We start from the raw sequence: 16647 nt of genomic DNA on the forward strand, positions 1-16647 counted from the left end.
TCTCTCTCTTTAACTTGTTGAAGGATGCCTGTGTTATATCTAGGACAAAGTGCCTCCCTGCTTTTCCTCGTCACCAAATAGGGAAAGATTTTCTGAATATGCCAACACTTCAACGCGCGAGTGTGTGGTGCCTATTTTAGAGCACACAGAAAACCCAAGAACGCAATTTGGTTTTGTTTGTGTTCATCGACATATGACTAGGTTCCTTAAACATGCATACACACTGACTGGTAAATACTAAGACGATTAAGACATAACCTCTCTCTCGCAGATGGATTTCATGCTATTGTTTGATCGGTAAAGAGAGTTGATGGAGCAAACAGCTGTTTCTACATTTCCAATTTGTACTTTCACATCTTTGGATGTGAAAGTGAAGATGATCGTGCAGACACAGGAACACACATGCAGCAAACAGCTCTCTTCCGTATCTGTTTAATGTTCCAGTGAGAACTGATCCTGGCTGTGAATGGTTAGCTTTCAATCAGATCTGTATGTAACAATAACCGAGAGACAGTCACAAAACCTAAAATGAATTTTCTTTATTTTCTTACAAAAAAGGCAAGATGTGACTAATACAACCAGAATTGCCATGGTATAATAATGAAATATTACAAGGATACATGCTTGTTTTGAAATGATGCATAACGTATAAGTGAAAAGAAAATCCTACAACTTTTTACACACACACACACGCATACTATGAAAGTCCTCTGGCAGAACTCAGGGTTTGAACTGTTTCCAGGAAAACTCTGTGGTTACACCATGCAGTCAGGAAATGTCCACAACTTTGGACTAAATGATGGCCAATACTATCTATTGTGTGGTTTTATGGGTGGAAATGTCTGACTTTAGGTTCTGAATTAAACTGGGTGTTGGGCCATTTTAGTTGTGAAACTAACAGGAACCTACAGGAAGATACTTATGGCAGTAAAAAAAACATCATTAGTAGGTTGTGGGTGAGAAAATGCACCATTGGATCTGGTAGAAGAAATGATGGGTACATTAAAAGCAGCAAGAATAGCAACCTCTGAAAATGCTGAAAATACACTGTACACACACACACCTGTCAAAAAAAAATTGAAATACATAGAAATTTGTGAAAAATGGATTGCGACATGCAGATGGCTAATTCATAAAACACTGTCATATTAAAATCTATTTACATTATATATACAAGCTGTTCATCATAATTGCTTTTACGTTATAATATCAAATTCAAATAACAAAATCGTGGGGCGAGTAGTATTTACAACATGGAGAAACGGTTTGACGTTTTTGAACTTAAAATGGGAAAACTGGAGAGGTGTCTTCAGCCCCGTCCTCTTATCGGTTTCCACAGCTTACATTGTCTTTGAGTGGGCAGTGCTATTAGAGATGGTTTAAACTGGCAGCTGTGATTTGTCCTTCAATGGAGCTGGTGGCTGATTGGACGCTGCCTCTCATACTTCAATGAGGGTGATCTGGAACTGACCTCCGACGACCTCGGACATCTCAATGAGGAACGCAGACTGGTTGGTGTAGTGTTGGATGATGTTGTCGTCCATGTTGACAAAAATCCTGAATTAGAAAAATAAGCGAAAACAAAAAGGTCAGTGATTGTGAGGAAAACCATATTCGTCTTCAAAACTAGGACATGCAAACTTGCTTTGTCGTGCTGTACTTTTCACTTAAGTGTGACATAAGCAGCAGGTTGCCAGCGTCTTTGTTTGATTTAAACGCAACGTGTCGTTTGTCTCAGGCAAAAAAAAACACAGATGCAGTATATCTCCTGCATCAGTAGGGGTTGTAAATCAGGCCACTCTCTTCCTCCTCCCCAACACTAACACTAACCTTTAAGTCTTTAAGGCTTTAATGACTGAACTAACTCGCGGCTCATGCATTCTGCCTGCAGGGACAGGGCTGATTGAAGACAAGAGTAAAAGAGGAGGGAGGGAACTGCGGGGAGAATGTAACCCAACCTGTTAGCTTAGCTGCTCGCCCTGAAATCATCGCTGCCCGCAGCACGCAAGGAAATCACCAAAAGGTGTTTTAGTGTCTGTCTCAAGAAATGCCATCTGATCTCCTCTGTTATTTTACGAGAGGTGACCCAGACTATTATCAGTATGACAGATACCGACTGTGTGAGACAGATAGAAATTCTGCTAATGAGACCTGTACTAGCTACTATAATACACATCCCAAGTAGATCTTAGTGAATCATCAGATGTGATCTTTTCATTACCGCCATTAGTGCCACCTTTTTTTTCCTCCCACTGACTTTTAAGGAAATGAAACACATTGAAGTCTTTTTTCTAAGATAAGCTATTGCTATTGACTGGAAACTTTATCAAACCATACCTATTTCAACACCAAGGTACTTCCTGATGTTCCGATGAGGTTATGAAAACAAATACACAGTACAACAATTGCCAATGACTCATCTGCAGAACTTTTGAAATCTTTTCATCCTCCCTCACTCATCTGTCTTTGTTTTCGAGAAGCTACAATTAACACATTCCAGGGGGCCGAGCCAACTAACCTACCTACCCAGTCTGTCGACATTAGCTTCCTTAAGGGAGGATACGATTAAGCCCTGAGTTTATGCATGTTGTCTGTGTCAAACAAACTACCTTAATCCAACTTAGACATACCAAAGAAACAATAAGACACTCACCCTCTCTTGCACTTCTTGTAGATTTTCCCAATGGTGTCTTTTTGCATACCATATTTTTCTGAAACCTGAGCAAGGAAAGGAATACAAGACGACAGTTAGCATGATCTCCCGCTGAATGAAAGATGATATATACTGAAGAGATGACATACGGAAAATCTAGTATTATCGGTGCATGAAGTGTTTGTTGGAAGGCAACAACAACAGAGACGTGGTGGATGTTTATCTCCACCTTTGAGAATCAGGTCAGATAATTCAGGAATGTGTTAGAAGTCAGAGTTTGTTACTTACAGCTTCCCGTAGGCCTGACAGCGTTGGCGCGCTGAGCATGAGCGCATCAAACACTTCTTCAGCGCATGTCCTCACATACAGCAGAACTATTGGAAAAGCAAGAAAATTAATAAAAGCTTCAACATAAAAGACAAAGAAAGCTCACTGGCTCCTTATTGCTTCCATTTTCTTTTTTAATCTATGTACCTCTTTGTGGGTCTTCTCTACGGGTTTGCTTCCTGGGTGGAGAGATGCTGCTGTCTCTGTCTGGATACAATCTCTTCATAGAACTCCTTGGAAAACAGATCAGACGTTCAGATTAAAATAAAGTCACAACGTGTTTATTCGGAAATAAGTTGATTGTGGTGGACTGTTGTTAAATGTTGCATTGTGTTTACTTTGCTCACCTTTCGTTTTCGTCCATGGGAGTGGCCTAGAGAAACAAAGAGAAGCAGAGGAGAGAGCAGAGATCTGATTAGAAACCACTCCACTGATAAATGCATTGCTTTAAGCCGCCTTTCCCACCATTGTCTGTGCACGATGCTTTTAAAAAGGAATGTTATCATGGCTTTACGAAGGCATTTCCCATAACCTCAAACAGAACCACATACTGTAAGCGTGGACATGGATGGGGCGACACAGATAGCACCATCCTACGCATTATCGGACAATCACAGACATTTACTCCCTTAGCCATTCATAACAGACTGTTGTATCATTAAGGTATTTTCAAAAAAACTGGCTTCATTTTGTTCTTCAGCTGCACTCACTGTAAATCAGGGAAGTTGTATCTAAATCAAATATGTTGCTTCCCCTCTACACACATAAACTCTAATACATATCCCTATAGACTCCACAGTGTGGGAAAAATGGCCTGTCTGAACAGCACTCTTGACTCTGAGAAAAAAAAAAAACAGAGAATATGAGGGTGGTGCATACTGTATGTCAGGTGTCTGTGTAATGTTGCACCAGGTGTGTGTGTATTTTTCTGTGTGTAAGCCCCCATAGCTTAATCTCAGTGTCAACAGCTGCAGCGGCTTGTACTTGTGCCCGGTTTCGACTCCAATTAGCTCATCTGAACTCAAGTCTGTGTTTGTCTCACTTTCCCTGACACCTTCCCCTCCCCTTTCCCAGCCGTCTTTTCCCCACTACATACTTTCCCACAGTTTTTTCCCTGCCCTCTCTCGTGCCTGTGCCACCGCCTGCAGGGATGCAGGGGTCGGGATCATGAATCACTCAACGCGGGAATAGAGGAGAGGAGAGAGGATATAGTTAAAGGGGAGACCTACCATGCGCTGTAAGCTGGAGAGGTGTGTTTCTGGAATGAAGAGAACTGGCTGGGTGATGTGGTCATCCAGGGTTTGGAAGAAAGTACACTCGCTGCCCATGGAGCTGCTCACTAAAGATTTGTTGGCTGGAAACAAAAGCAAGACGTTAAAATACACTCTCTAAGACTGTTTTTCTATATCGGAGGATGACATCTTTTATGTTTGTTACACTCACTGTTGGCATCGGCCTTTCTCCCCCTTTTGCTTCTCTTTCTCTCCTCATCACGCATCTTCCTCTCTGCACCCTGAGGACACACAATCACATGGTTACAATGAATGACTTTGACTCCACAAATGCCAGGTGTTTTTTTTTTTTATTCACATATGTAAGAACAGGCAAATAAGGTGAAAAGACACAAGCGACGTACCTTATCGCAGAAAATCTTGACCTGGCAGGCGGCTCTGTGTAGGAGCTGGTTGGTTCCTGAACTGAAGTCATAAGTGTCGATCTGTAAGTTTAGTGGCAGGCCTTTCACTCCTTTCTGAGCGGAGAAGTCAGTGCTCAGGGAGTTGATGCCAATGTACACCTGTGGGAATAGGAGTAAGTGTTTTAATCATGATGGAGTTGAGTTTTCCACCACGGACATTCTTTCTCAATGTCATTTCTTAAATGTATGTGTTTCCCAGTGGAGACATTGTGCCATATACCGATAAAAACAAATCAAATATCTGGGGTCCCGAGATGCTTTCTGTCTGTTATATTGAATAAGAGACTTTTAACATGTTTTACTACTATTTTTCTTATTTTAAATCATTTAAGCTTTCTATCTTCACATTCTCTGCTGATAATTTCCCTCTCTCCACCTGCAGCAGGTTTGGTGGCCGCGCCCCAGCACCTTTGGGCCACAGTGAAGCTCGAATAAGCAGTCGTGTCTCGCTCACTGCGGTGACAGGAGCCTTGGGGCCAGACACATTTCTGGGATTCCTCCCCTCCCTCCTCAGCCACTCCTTCTCCTCTCCACCTCCCTGTTCTACCTTTCCTCTCTTTTCTTAAGTCTTCCACCTGTTCTGTTCTTTCCCTCTTCGGAGAAGTGGCGCTACAAAAACAGGTTGTATAAAAAGATTTAGGTATGCTTCTGTGTGCGTGTGTTTACCTTGGCTTCTTCGTTGGGGTTCCAAACAAAGGAGAGCGCATTAAAAGCCACCTCCTCTATGTTGCTAATGCCACTGAACACTTCTTTGTAGTCCGCTATAAAAGAATAAAAAAACATTTTTAATTTTCTTTTCTTCTTTTCTCTTCTTTAGTGCCCTTGGTGTAATTGTCTGTCACAGGTGTACAGTGAGTTAACATGCGTTTATTCATGTGAGAAGAACATACCGATGTCAATGACCCTCTGCTTGGCGGTTGGCTGACGTGCGTGCCAGTGATTCCAAAAGCGGAGCTGCATTTCTGGGCTCTTGTCATTCTCAAACACAGCCATCACAACTGTCTAAAGTGGAGAAAGAAAGGTGACAGAAGAGCAGATGATTGGGTTTGTTTGTCAAACTGATTGTAACATCACCTGTCTACATTTCCAAGGATCTACTTTAAAAGCAACCCCACTTCATTTATCACTCAAAATCCCCCTTTTCTGCCCACATTGTCATCAGTTATTTGCAGTGAGCGGGTGTGTTTGTGTATATTCTTATCCTCCGATTCTTTTGACAAAGAAAAGGTTTGACGCACACCTCCCCACCCCTCCTCGTCCACTCCTCTTTTTTTTCCATTCTGCTTGGGAGCTGAGCTGAGCTCTGCTGCACTCTGGCCTCATTACACCACCGTAGGAATAAATTATACAGGGCAGGACACTGTCATTTTAATGGTACCACCCCAGTGTGCAGGGTGTCAGCAGGGAATTAGTCACAGCTGGCTCCGAGGGAGGGACAGATATTTGGGAAGGGTTGGCTTGGTGGCACGCAAAGAATTCATGTAATCATGGGCCTGTGAAAAAAGCCTGAAGGGAAGGATGCCACTGAGGACAATAGTCTCCAATCTTTTTAACTAACAAAGAAAATAACATCAACTGGCTAATAATTTTAACATTTAAAAAAAATATTGGTTATTGCTTTCCCGACGATGTGTCAGCATGACTCACCTTGACCTTTGTGGCAGTGAGGCAGGCACTGCTGTCCACTCCCTGGAGAGTGATGGGGTAGAACTGGCCTTTGTTCAGGTAGACCATGGGCAGCTCACTGGACTTGTAAGAAGAAGCGAGGGGAGCTCCCAGGGAAAACTGGAACTCACTCCTGAATCTCTCTGGTGGGGAGCCAGTGTAGGAGCCAGAGTACACTGGGCTGGACCTGTCTTCAGGGAAGGGATCGCTGTAGGGAAGGCTCTGAAATTCACAAAAGTCTATCTGTTAATAAAAGGAGTAAGGAAGAGTCCTGAAGAGGGAAATGTCAAATAGAGAAGACACAGGATAAAAAGGATCGGCTTTCAAGTAATGGCGTTAAACAGACCTCAGTGTTGGGGTCGGGGAAAGCGCCGGTCTCTGGCCACTTCTGCAGCAGAGAGTCAAAGATGATGTTTAGCTCCTGCTTGTCGTAAGTGTCTGCCACGACGCTGGTCAGGGTGGCGTAGGTGTCGGAGGTGGTGGGAATAGAGATAGGCAGGGAAGCGTTCTGCTTGGATCCCAAAACTTCTTGGGGATGGTTTAAGGGAACACCTTCAGAGAGGATCTTCATGACGTTGGCGGACGCCTCCAGTGAAACAAGCTCATTGGTGTTGGTTGAAGTCCTGGTGGGGTGGAGAAAAGGTAATTAATTATAACAGGAAAACTACTTTTGTGAGGTCAGCATGACTTGGTAATACTCCACCCAAGTACCAAGAGAGCCACGAAACAAACAACCTCGAAGTGACTAACTGTAGTGTGTGTTATTACAGAAGCCTGTCAACAGCCTGTGCAAGTGTACAACACTTGTTGTGTGTGTGTCTTAACTCTTTCAGTACACACAGCTACTGCAAGGTGAACTTGCAGAAAGACACGGTTTGAGTCTGGGTGGGTACTGTTTGTCTCTTAATCCAGCTTTTTTTCTTCTCTGTGTTTGAGTTTCTCTGTTCAAAATGTTTGAGGGGACAACGCTGCGCCCCAACAATGGCCTTTTCTCACCCACCTAACAAGAAGTAGCAATGGAGAGCTCAGTGAGGACAGAGGGAGAAAAAACAACCGTCTGTTGTGAAACTCTTTAAGAAAGCCAGAGATGATGATGGAGAGAGGATAGATGGATGGAGGACTGGAGAGGGAGACAATAATCCCCCTGACTATGTTTGACTTGGGGATTACTCACTCACCTGTTTATGGCCTCCCAAAGCCCTGCCTTTCTCTTTCTGTTTAACACTCTCTCAAACACATTTATTCAGTGATACCAGGGGATGGAAATAACAGTGGAAACATGCAGCTTCTCTTACAAATGAGTGTTCATTTAAAGGATTATTTTATGCTTTTGCAATTAATTAAGCTGTACTGTATAAATGAGTTTACAACAACTTGTGTCTTACCTCTCTGTTTTGCAGATGTTGCCAGTGCGGTTGCAGGTATTCTTCTGCTCTTTTTGGCTCTGCAAAAAGAAAATTTAAAAAATGTTATTTTAAAGTTGGTCAAAGTGAGAAAAATTGGAATTAATTTTGGGGTTAACATAGTTAGGTTTGGTTGATTCTGCAGTATCTACCTTGCACTGTTCATAAAGCATGGTTAAGGCTGCCAGGTCGTCTCCTGGGTGGAGTCTGGCTTTGGGGTGGTTCTGCTCAGAAACAGGGCTCTCCAGGTAGGGCCAGGAGTCCATGACGTAGTTATTGTAACGGTTATAGTTGAAGTTCTCGCTCTGAAAGACCAGACCCAGAGTCCTGCAGAGTGGAGAAAATAGATTGACAGTTTAATAAAAATATACTGTACACAGAAAAAAACTTCAAATTGACTCACACACTTATTTGACACTGAGGGTTTGACAGATTTGGGTGCGCTGGAGTTTGAACGCAGTACCTGAGCCTTGGGGCACTGCACATACTTGCCCCTGAGTATGCAGGGTTTCGATTGCAAAACCACAGAGCTGAGTAACATCCCTCAAAATCAGTGGTGTCAAAAAGGTTTAAAAAGTCAAGGGCCACCCACTAACATCCCCCTCCACCATTCACCCCAAAACACACATCTTGTGGCTTCTGGAGTTGTGAAAAGACAAAAAAATACATTCTTGAATCCTGTATAAACTCTCTTATTTGCATAGAGATGACAAGATTTTCTTACTAAGTAAATAGATACAAGAGGTGAGCTCTGGCTTTATATTACTTGTAAAAAAAAAAAAAGAAGAAAAAAAGTGGGGGATTCGGGGGATTGGTGTTGTTTGAAAAGACTCGCAGTGACATTGGATTGTAAATATCCTGCCCACCAGGTTAATCCCCCTTTGGAGTTTGTCTGAAGTAGCTAATGAACAAATAGCTGCAGTTTACTTTGGATAAACAGCTAATTAAATGTGCTGACAGCAGGGAAAGACCACAGGTGTTCACAACCACAACAGAACCACAGCTTTAAAGGACGTCCAGCTATTTCTCACAAGGATTAACAACAGAGTGCTGAATATTACATTTTAACGCCACACCTAGAGAACTAGAAATACTGCGTTTGAGGATGCAATACGTTGCATTTTAACTGTTTCGACGCATCATTATAGCTTTTATGTCTATTTCCTCTGTATTTCAGCTTCATTACAAATACTAAACTAACCTCATGCACCTGCTCTAAGATGCACCTGTCTCTCCCTCTCACACCCAGCAACCTCCGTGAACACCACACAACTCCATCAGTTACTCTCCATTTACCCCTAAAACAAGCTGAGTGGAGATGTTTTTACACAGAAACAGAGGTGTGTGTGTGTGTGTGTGGGGGGGGGGGGGGGGTCGACGGTCCGTGTCTAGGGTTTCGCCATTATGTAATTCAATGCATTACATGTTGTCATTGCCCTCTGTCTGTGTCCAACACCTCAAGAGGAGATTCTTATTTCCCAGCTCCTTTTGTTCTCTGCGGCCCCTAGGTTAGTGGCAACACAACCTGAAACAGACCCGCTGCAACCACGGACTCAGTGTGTGTGTGTGTGTGTGTGTCAAAATTATCCATATCAATTTCCCCTGCAAAAGACCCCTTTCTTAAAACAGGGATCTTTCACATGGGGGTCTCATTGCAAATAGGAGGAAGGGGGGGTTATGTCCCCAAGACAGAAACTCCAATGAACTATTAACTGTTTTACACAAAGTCTGTATCAGAATGTTTTTTTTTTTTATCTTGTGGACAAAAAGCACACTTTGGAAAATAAAAATCCTGATAAAAGGACACATTTTAATTCAAAATATCCTTACAGAACTTACTCAGTCTCTTTGGTCATGTCTCCAATCCAAGTCAGCCGGAATAGGTTCCTTTAATTTCAACTCTTCGCTGTTTGAGCTTCTCTTTCCGAGCCAGTGAGTCTATCAGTCTAGCAGAGAAGAGCAGTGACACACAGATGAGTCAAGTGTTGTGATTCCCTCCTAACACGGGCCCAGATTTATTTCATCTCAGCAGAGAGTTTCCCTCTCTTCTCTGATTGGCTGAGAGGAGTGAAACAGGTGTCTGATAGGACAGGTGTAGGATCATTAACTCTTCCCAGGCTGGAGAGAAACTGGCTTGCATGTGTATGAGAGTGTGCAGCTAAGAGAGCACTTTGCAAGACAATCCAAGGCAGGAGTGTTATGAATCTCATTATCGTTACGGATAAAAGAGTGAGATTGGGGGATTGCAGAGGTGTGAAGGCTTTGGAAATGACTCTGAGAAAGGCCTGGAACTCAGCTTTAACATGTTAATACTTTTTTCAGTATCATTTTTCACCCTTTACTTCCATACAGGTTTTGGTTTCTTTATTTTCTGGGGATCAAAGATGCACGGATGCTTAAGAGAAGCTTGTGTAACAAATGAATGCTTTTCCACCAGTTATAAGTGGGCAAGTTATAAGAATTTTAAAAAGAAATAGGATTCAAACAGTTTTTTTTCTAAATTAACATTAAGCTATTTTTTAAATTTAGAATCATGCAGCCACTGGCGCTTCTACTACTGCATTGTGATGTTTTGCGCTTTATTTTATGTTTTATTTTTTCCCTCATTTTATTTTTATATATGTTTTTATAACAGAGTGTTTGATTGAACTTTCTGAACTTTTGCTTTTTAATCAATTTATTTGAATTTAGGCAATAAAAGAGAAATACAGTATGCACACACAGGATTTACTCTATACTATCAGTATTAAAAAACAAGAAATATATTCTTAAATAAATCATTTTAAAAAATGAATTACTTTTACAGTTTATTTTATTAATGCAAAACATAACCCAGTCTAAATAAAACCAGTTATACTGTGTTAATTTACTAGTGGTGACATAAATAAGCCTATACAATCCTACCCTATAATCCTATGCATAAAAGTCATGCAATAAAACCTATTATCAGAGGTTTATATTATCATATATATATACTATATTATATACTATATTATTGGGTTATTTGTTATTGATGCACCTATGTGTAGTATAGCCATTTAATGTTGTAAGTGGTCCAGCTTTAACTACTTTATAGAGTATTTGGCATCTAAGAATAATCTTATAAAATGATGGTGGGTGTTAAAAGAAAAAGATCTTCAAAGTAAGTAATGTAGTGGAGTTACAAGTACAGAATTTATTGAAAATGTAGTATTAAATTTAGTAATTAGGTGTTGGAAATGAATGGAGACAGATTTTACAAAAATGTGTTGATCATGAATACAAGATAAAATGTTCACTTTCACAATGACTTAACCCCCCCGCCCCCAAACAAACACACACACACACACACAAAATTAGTGAGGCTTGTAAGATCTTTGGGATAATATCTTCCACCCACACTCTACTGCAGACTTACACAACATACACAAGCAATTTGCAATTTCCCAGGGGGAGATCAATAAAGTATTTCTATTCTATTCTATAATGTGCATGTGTATTATTGCATGGGTCTGTTTATCTGTTCATTTGTGCATGTGTGGGAGCACCTCTTGCACTTGGCACCTGAGGGAATCTGGCATGGTAAGACATAAGGGTGCGTGCTGTGCAGCTAGACCTCATACACACCCTCATAAATATCACACACACACACACACACACACACACACACACACACACACACACACACACACACACACACACACACACACACACACACACACACACACACACACACACACACACACACACACACACACACACACACACACACACACACACACACACACACACAGACAAACGCCCCATGGGCAAGTTGGCATCAAATCAGAAGAGTACGAGAAAGAAGCAAGACTTTCTGTGTACGGCACTCCTTCATTACTCCACGGAATATGTCCTGAAAGTGAATCCACATAATTAAATTCATTCAAGTAATTCAAGCCCCATACTGCACTTTCCCAATGCAGTTGACTCACATCATCTTCAGACATAGTGTACAAACTGTAGAAGCATGGGATGTTATAAAAGAAGGAGAAAAGAAGTGAACAGAGGATGGATGGATGCGGGTAAACCTCTCATTCACTTCGCATCAGCTTGTTGGGGGTGTGAACGGTTTCTCTCGCCTGTGGTTTCTTTCTCCATCACCCCCTCTTTCTTAGATTTTCTCTATCTGTCCCTCACTAGTGCCGTGAGATTAGCACATCAAAAATGTTAAACCTTTTTATTCTCACTTCAGTCTCCCTCTGAAGTATCCCTCTTTGCACCTCGACCACAGGGAAAATCCTAGATGGCCCAGATACAGGCAACCACATACAGATATCCTCCAAAACATATGATACTTAAACTTCGCTAACATTTGCTATGAAGTACAAGCAGCAATTGATGAATACTAACATGGACATCAAGTTTAAATTGATGTTTTCACACAATTACCCTCACAAGAGCAGAAAGAAAAACATAATTCAATCAGGGACATTGTAGTTGGGAACTTAAAATGTGAAATTAATGTGAAATTCACAAGATAATATCCTAAGAATAAAAAAACAACAACTTGTTGGTACTAATTAAATGGAAGGCAGAGACACTGTTTAATTGGTCAATGGTTGAATTAATATACATTTATTGTTCGTTTAGTTTAATAGATAGTATTTTAACTAGAGCACAGCAGGTCACCAAAACGTAAACAATTAATAAACTAATTATATTTAATTAATAATAAATATTTATTTGGGTTTAAATGGGTTTTATTCCTTTTAAATCATAAAGGTATTTTCAGGAAACCTCTATATGAGGATGGTTTCCAAAAATCGTATGACATTTGATAAAAAAAGTTTTTTTTTTTTAAGATATCTAACACTACAGTATCACTGCATGATTAGAAAGGTAAGTATCTAATGCACATGTACAGTAAAATTAAGGAGAGAAAATGTACCTTTGCACAAACCCTTACCCTGGCCATTCTTAAAAAAGGTCTCTCTAATTGTGTGAAAGTGTACACGGCCCTGTTAGAGAGCTCTGGCCCAATTCGACAAGGTGGGAACGATGCGGAAACGGAAGATGGATGGATGTCACAAGATGTTCAAACGACTTCCTTTAAATGCCTTGAAACTCACCCCTTGGGAGTAAGAAACCAAGACCCAAATGTCCTGGTGCTTTGGTCTGTTGTGTGACTATTTGTGTGAGTGTGCATGTGAGCACACAGCCATGCATGGTCGCATACAAACAGAGATCCGCGCTGGCTCCACGCACGACTGCTGCTGAGAAGGAGCTCTCTCATCGCCTCTCTCCTCCCACTTCATCTCTCTTTCTCTCCCAGCGACTCTTCCTTTCACCTAATTTTCCTGCTCCTCCTTTCCCCTACGACTGTTTGAGCATTAAATCTGATCCTGCTTGGGAACACTTTCATCATGACTTAAACCCTGAACATAAAGATCCTGCACATTTAAACTCTTGAACCGCAGTGAAGGAATCACAAGTTGAACAAAAGAACGATTCTGCGGCCAACTCTTCTCATCAACTCCTACGTAGCACACATATCTCTCCATCTCTTTCTCTACCGATCCATCTGTTCTAATGCCTGGTTTGTCATGGAGGAATGCGTGCTGAGGGTTGAGAGATATGAGGAGCCCCGGGCGTGTTGCTCCTCACTTTGGGAAATCAGTGAGTGTTGCACCTGTTACAGTAAAGCCCTGACAAGATTACTATAACTGCATTGCTTCCTCTTTACCAATAACCTCACTTCTTCCTAAACTACTTTTATTTTTCCTGCCTCGAGAGTCAGTTTAATAAGTTCAGTAAATCAAATGAAATGTTTGTCTTATATAAATCTAAACTGAATTTCCACATTGAGGATCCAAGATGCCCAGCAGCGCTTAGGACAGTTCAAATTCTGCATTCTTGCATGTTACACTGAATATTGGGTTGAATCCGCACCTTTGCCTATGAAACGAGGCAAATGAGTGCTTACTTTTAACATCAATCATACTTAGTTGATCTAATATAATGTACTTTTCTAATAGTAATGCTAAAATTTTGTAAAAATCATAATAATATCAAACTTGTAAATGCATTTTATGCTGTTTTACATGACATTTAGCAATTAGCAGTTAACTATTCTATTTTGGTTTCCTTGTTCTCAAGCCAGATATTGTTTGCTAAACATTGGCAGAATGAGAGGCTTTTGTTCTTGAGTTCTAAACTAAATCTATAGTAAATCTGAACATTTTCAGTAACTTTTCTTTGTTGGCAAAGCAGTTTTAGGAAGGAATTGGATTTGACAATAGTTCTGAGACATTTCTATTCTACAAGAAGCACAACTCATCATTTCAAAATATCTGTTAGCATCACCAACACCTTCAGTATGTATTACAGGGACTAGATATCAACTAAATACATTAACAGCAGTACTGTACTTAAATACAACGCATAAGTACTTTATTTGAGTATTTATATTTTCAGCTACTTCTGCTCCACTATTTTTCAGAGAGTTGTGGTGTACTTTTTTTTTTACCTGAAAGCAGCAGTAAATGGTTATTTTCCGGAATATTCTTTATACAAAACATATGATCCACCTCACAAAACATTTCACATTCTTAAAGTCTAGCAAAATACACTTAGAATATAACACCTTAATGTCATTCTCTATGATGAGTTCTTACGTATATTTCTGATACTCTGAGTACATTTCGCTTAATTACGTAAGACTTATGATGCAGGAGCATTTTTATATTGTTATATAGTCACTTTTACTGAATTAATGATCCAAATAATTCTGTCATCGCAGTCAACAGCTTCATTCATTTGGTTATCATTGCTATGATATTGTAATTTTGATTCAGTCAAATATTGATACAAAGGCTTAGTGTCCATGCAGACAGGGCTCCGGGCGTGAGTCTGGTTTGCTACACCAAATGATGCTTATGATTCCATTTCTGGGATGAACAATCTTCTTGTGTGTGTGTTTGTGTTTAACACTAAAATCAGCTCACTGTTTTTAGAACCTTTTCCTCTGAGCTCTGTGTGCAACTAGTATACCAATGTGAGTGTTTGCATGATTCGTTGACCTCTTGCAGGAGCTCTGACCTCCTCAGAGCTGTGAGACTGTGTTGAATGGTGAGACCTCTTTAACAGAATCCCGCTGTCACTTTGTTTGGCCTGGACTAGAGAGGCTCCAAGAGTCTGGACAGACTCACTAACCCCCCAGCCTCATCAGCCCCACTCCTTTTTAATATTCCACCCACCAGCCAGCAGGAACCACTCCCAGAAACTACACATTGCCTCGAGTGAGGGATCAGGGCTGGGTGGGGGGATCTGGGGAGGTGGGGGTTATGGAGGGGAGTTGGGGTGAATGGGGAAGAAGGTAGATTTGAGAGGGGTGAGGAGGTGTCAGAAGGAATATGAAAAACAGCAGATTAATGGTAATAGAAAATATAGGATTGGAAAGAAACTCAAAGTTTTAATTTGCATGTTGGCTATTAGAGTATTAGAGGTTAGGACACTACACACCTGAGGCAAGGGGAGAATATGGTGGTTGCTCAATACGAATGCATTTCTCTGAGCTCTGCTCGAGGGCACATGTGTTGGAAAAGTAGCTACAGTATAAGGGGATTTTACAGGCAACAAAATAAGGTAGAAGTTCCTGCAATTTCATCATATTAGCACAACACACACCGGACACAAATGCATAATATGTGCATGAACAGTGGGAGAAAAAAAACAAAAAAACTCCAGACGTAAAAGGATTGCATGAAGGAAAAATGCATACAAACAATGACTGTACCTGTCTAAAATAAAGTATACATAAACTTTCTTTATTAATCTTAGCATATGCCTTGTCAGTTTACTTTTTGAGAAAAGAATACACTGTATATGAATGTAAAGACACACTGTGGCATTTTGTCCACAGAAAACTTATGAAGCATGACATTTTGATCTTCTGTTTGAAAAACCTCTGTGCGATGAAAGACATCTTAGCCTCAGAGAAATTTTTTGAATTCTCACCAAGGACAAAGAAATGTTCAACCGCTCCGGTGAAATAAAAAGCAAAGTTCACATGTTTAAGTACTATTTAAGGTTTCCACTTTGAAAAGTGCGATCTAATTAATTCTCCATTACATCAATAACCACTGTCCTTTCAAACTATGCTCTTTTTTTCTACAGTAAGTTTGGTTTGCAGGCGCAATCCAAACACACAGAGGAGAACCGTTTGTTTAAGATAGTGGAAAGTCTATTGGTATTTGTAGTCTGCTTTTGTTTTTAGAGGATTGGTATGAAGATAACAACTACTGTGGTATGACACATGTAGGCTTTAGGCACACTGACAAGCTGCAATTACAATTAATGCATGTATGCAAACTTTCTCCCACATATAAACATGAAGTATCTGCACAGCAACAGACACATATACAAACAAAAGCGGTTGATACAGACGGCCGATAATTGTACCTGTCAAACATCTCTCCGTTCTGCCGTGCATCAACCAACAGACAAATTAATGAGTTCATGCCATTCAGAGGGAAACATCTGCCAAATAACTCCGCGAGAGTGCTGCTATTTAAAGAAACATAATCTCTGATAGCATATTGATTTAGTTGTGTAAACTGGCAACATCTTATATTTGAATAGGTAAATCTGAGAGCTGTGTGAGCTTGTTTGCATTTTTAATGAAGATGCTGCAGATTGACATGTGAGATCACACACACACACACACACACACACACACACACACACACACACACACACACACACACACACACACACACACACATCACACACACACACACACACACACAAACACACACACACACACACACACATCACACACACACACACACACTTAGGTCACTGATTGTGGTCCCACCCAAACAGAGAGCAGGTATTGGACTCATCTCCATATCAGGTTTCCTTCTGGAGCCCTCGGGCCAGAG

The 16647-nt window shown here is 40.8% G+C and overlaps 1 protein-coding gene across 1 annotated transcript; it reads right to left on the minus strand.

Moving 5' to 3' along the window:
- Positions 1-564: 564 nt before the first annotated feature.
- grhl3 (grainyhead-like transcription factor 3) lies at positions 565-9722 on the minus strand. The gene is made up of 15 exons (XM_083924084.1): positions 9584-9722; positions 7897-8071; positions 7727-7785; positions 6688-6964; positions 6324-6563; positions 5567-5678; positions 5343-5437; positions 4617-4775; positions 4424-4493; positions 4210-4334; positions 3328-3353; positions 3128-3213; positions 2942-3027; positions 2654-2718; positions 565-1557 (listed from the first exon to the last, which is right to left on the minus strand). Exons 1-15 carry the CDS (start codon positions 9598-9600, stop codon positions 1440-1442), a joined length of 1710 nt encoding a protein of 569 aa, XP_083780210.1. The 5' UTR covers positions 9601-9722; the 3' UTR covers positions 565-1439.
- Positions 9723-16647: the final 6925 nt, after the last annotated feature.

Source organism: Echiichthys vipera, assembly GCF_963691815.1.
Source record: "Echiichthys vipera genome assembly, chromosome: 12".
Lineage (NCBI taxonomy): Eukaryota > Metazoa > Chordata > Actinopteri > Perciformes > Trachinidae > Echiichthys > Echiichthys vipera.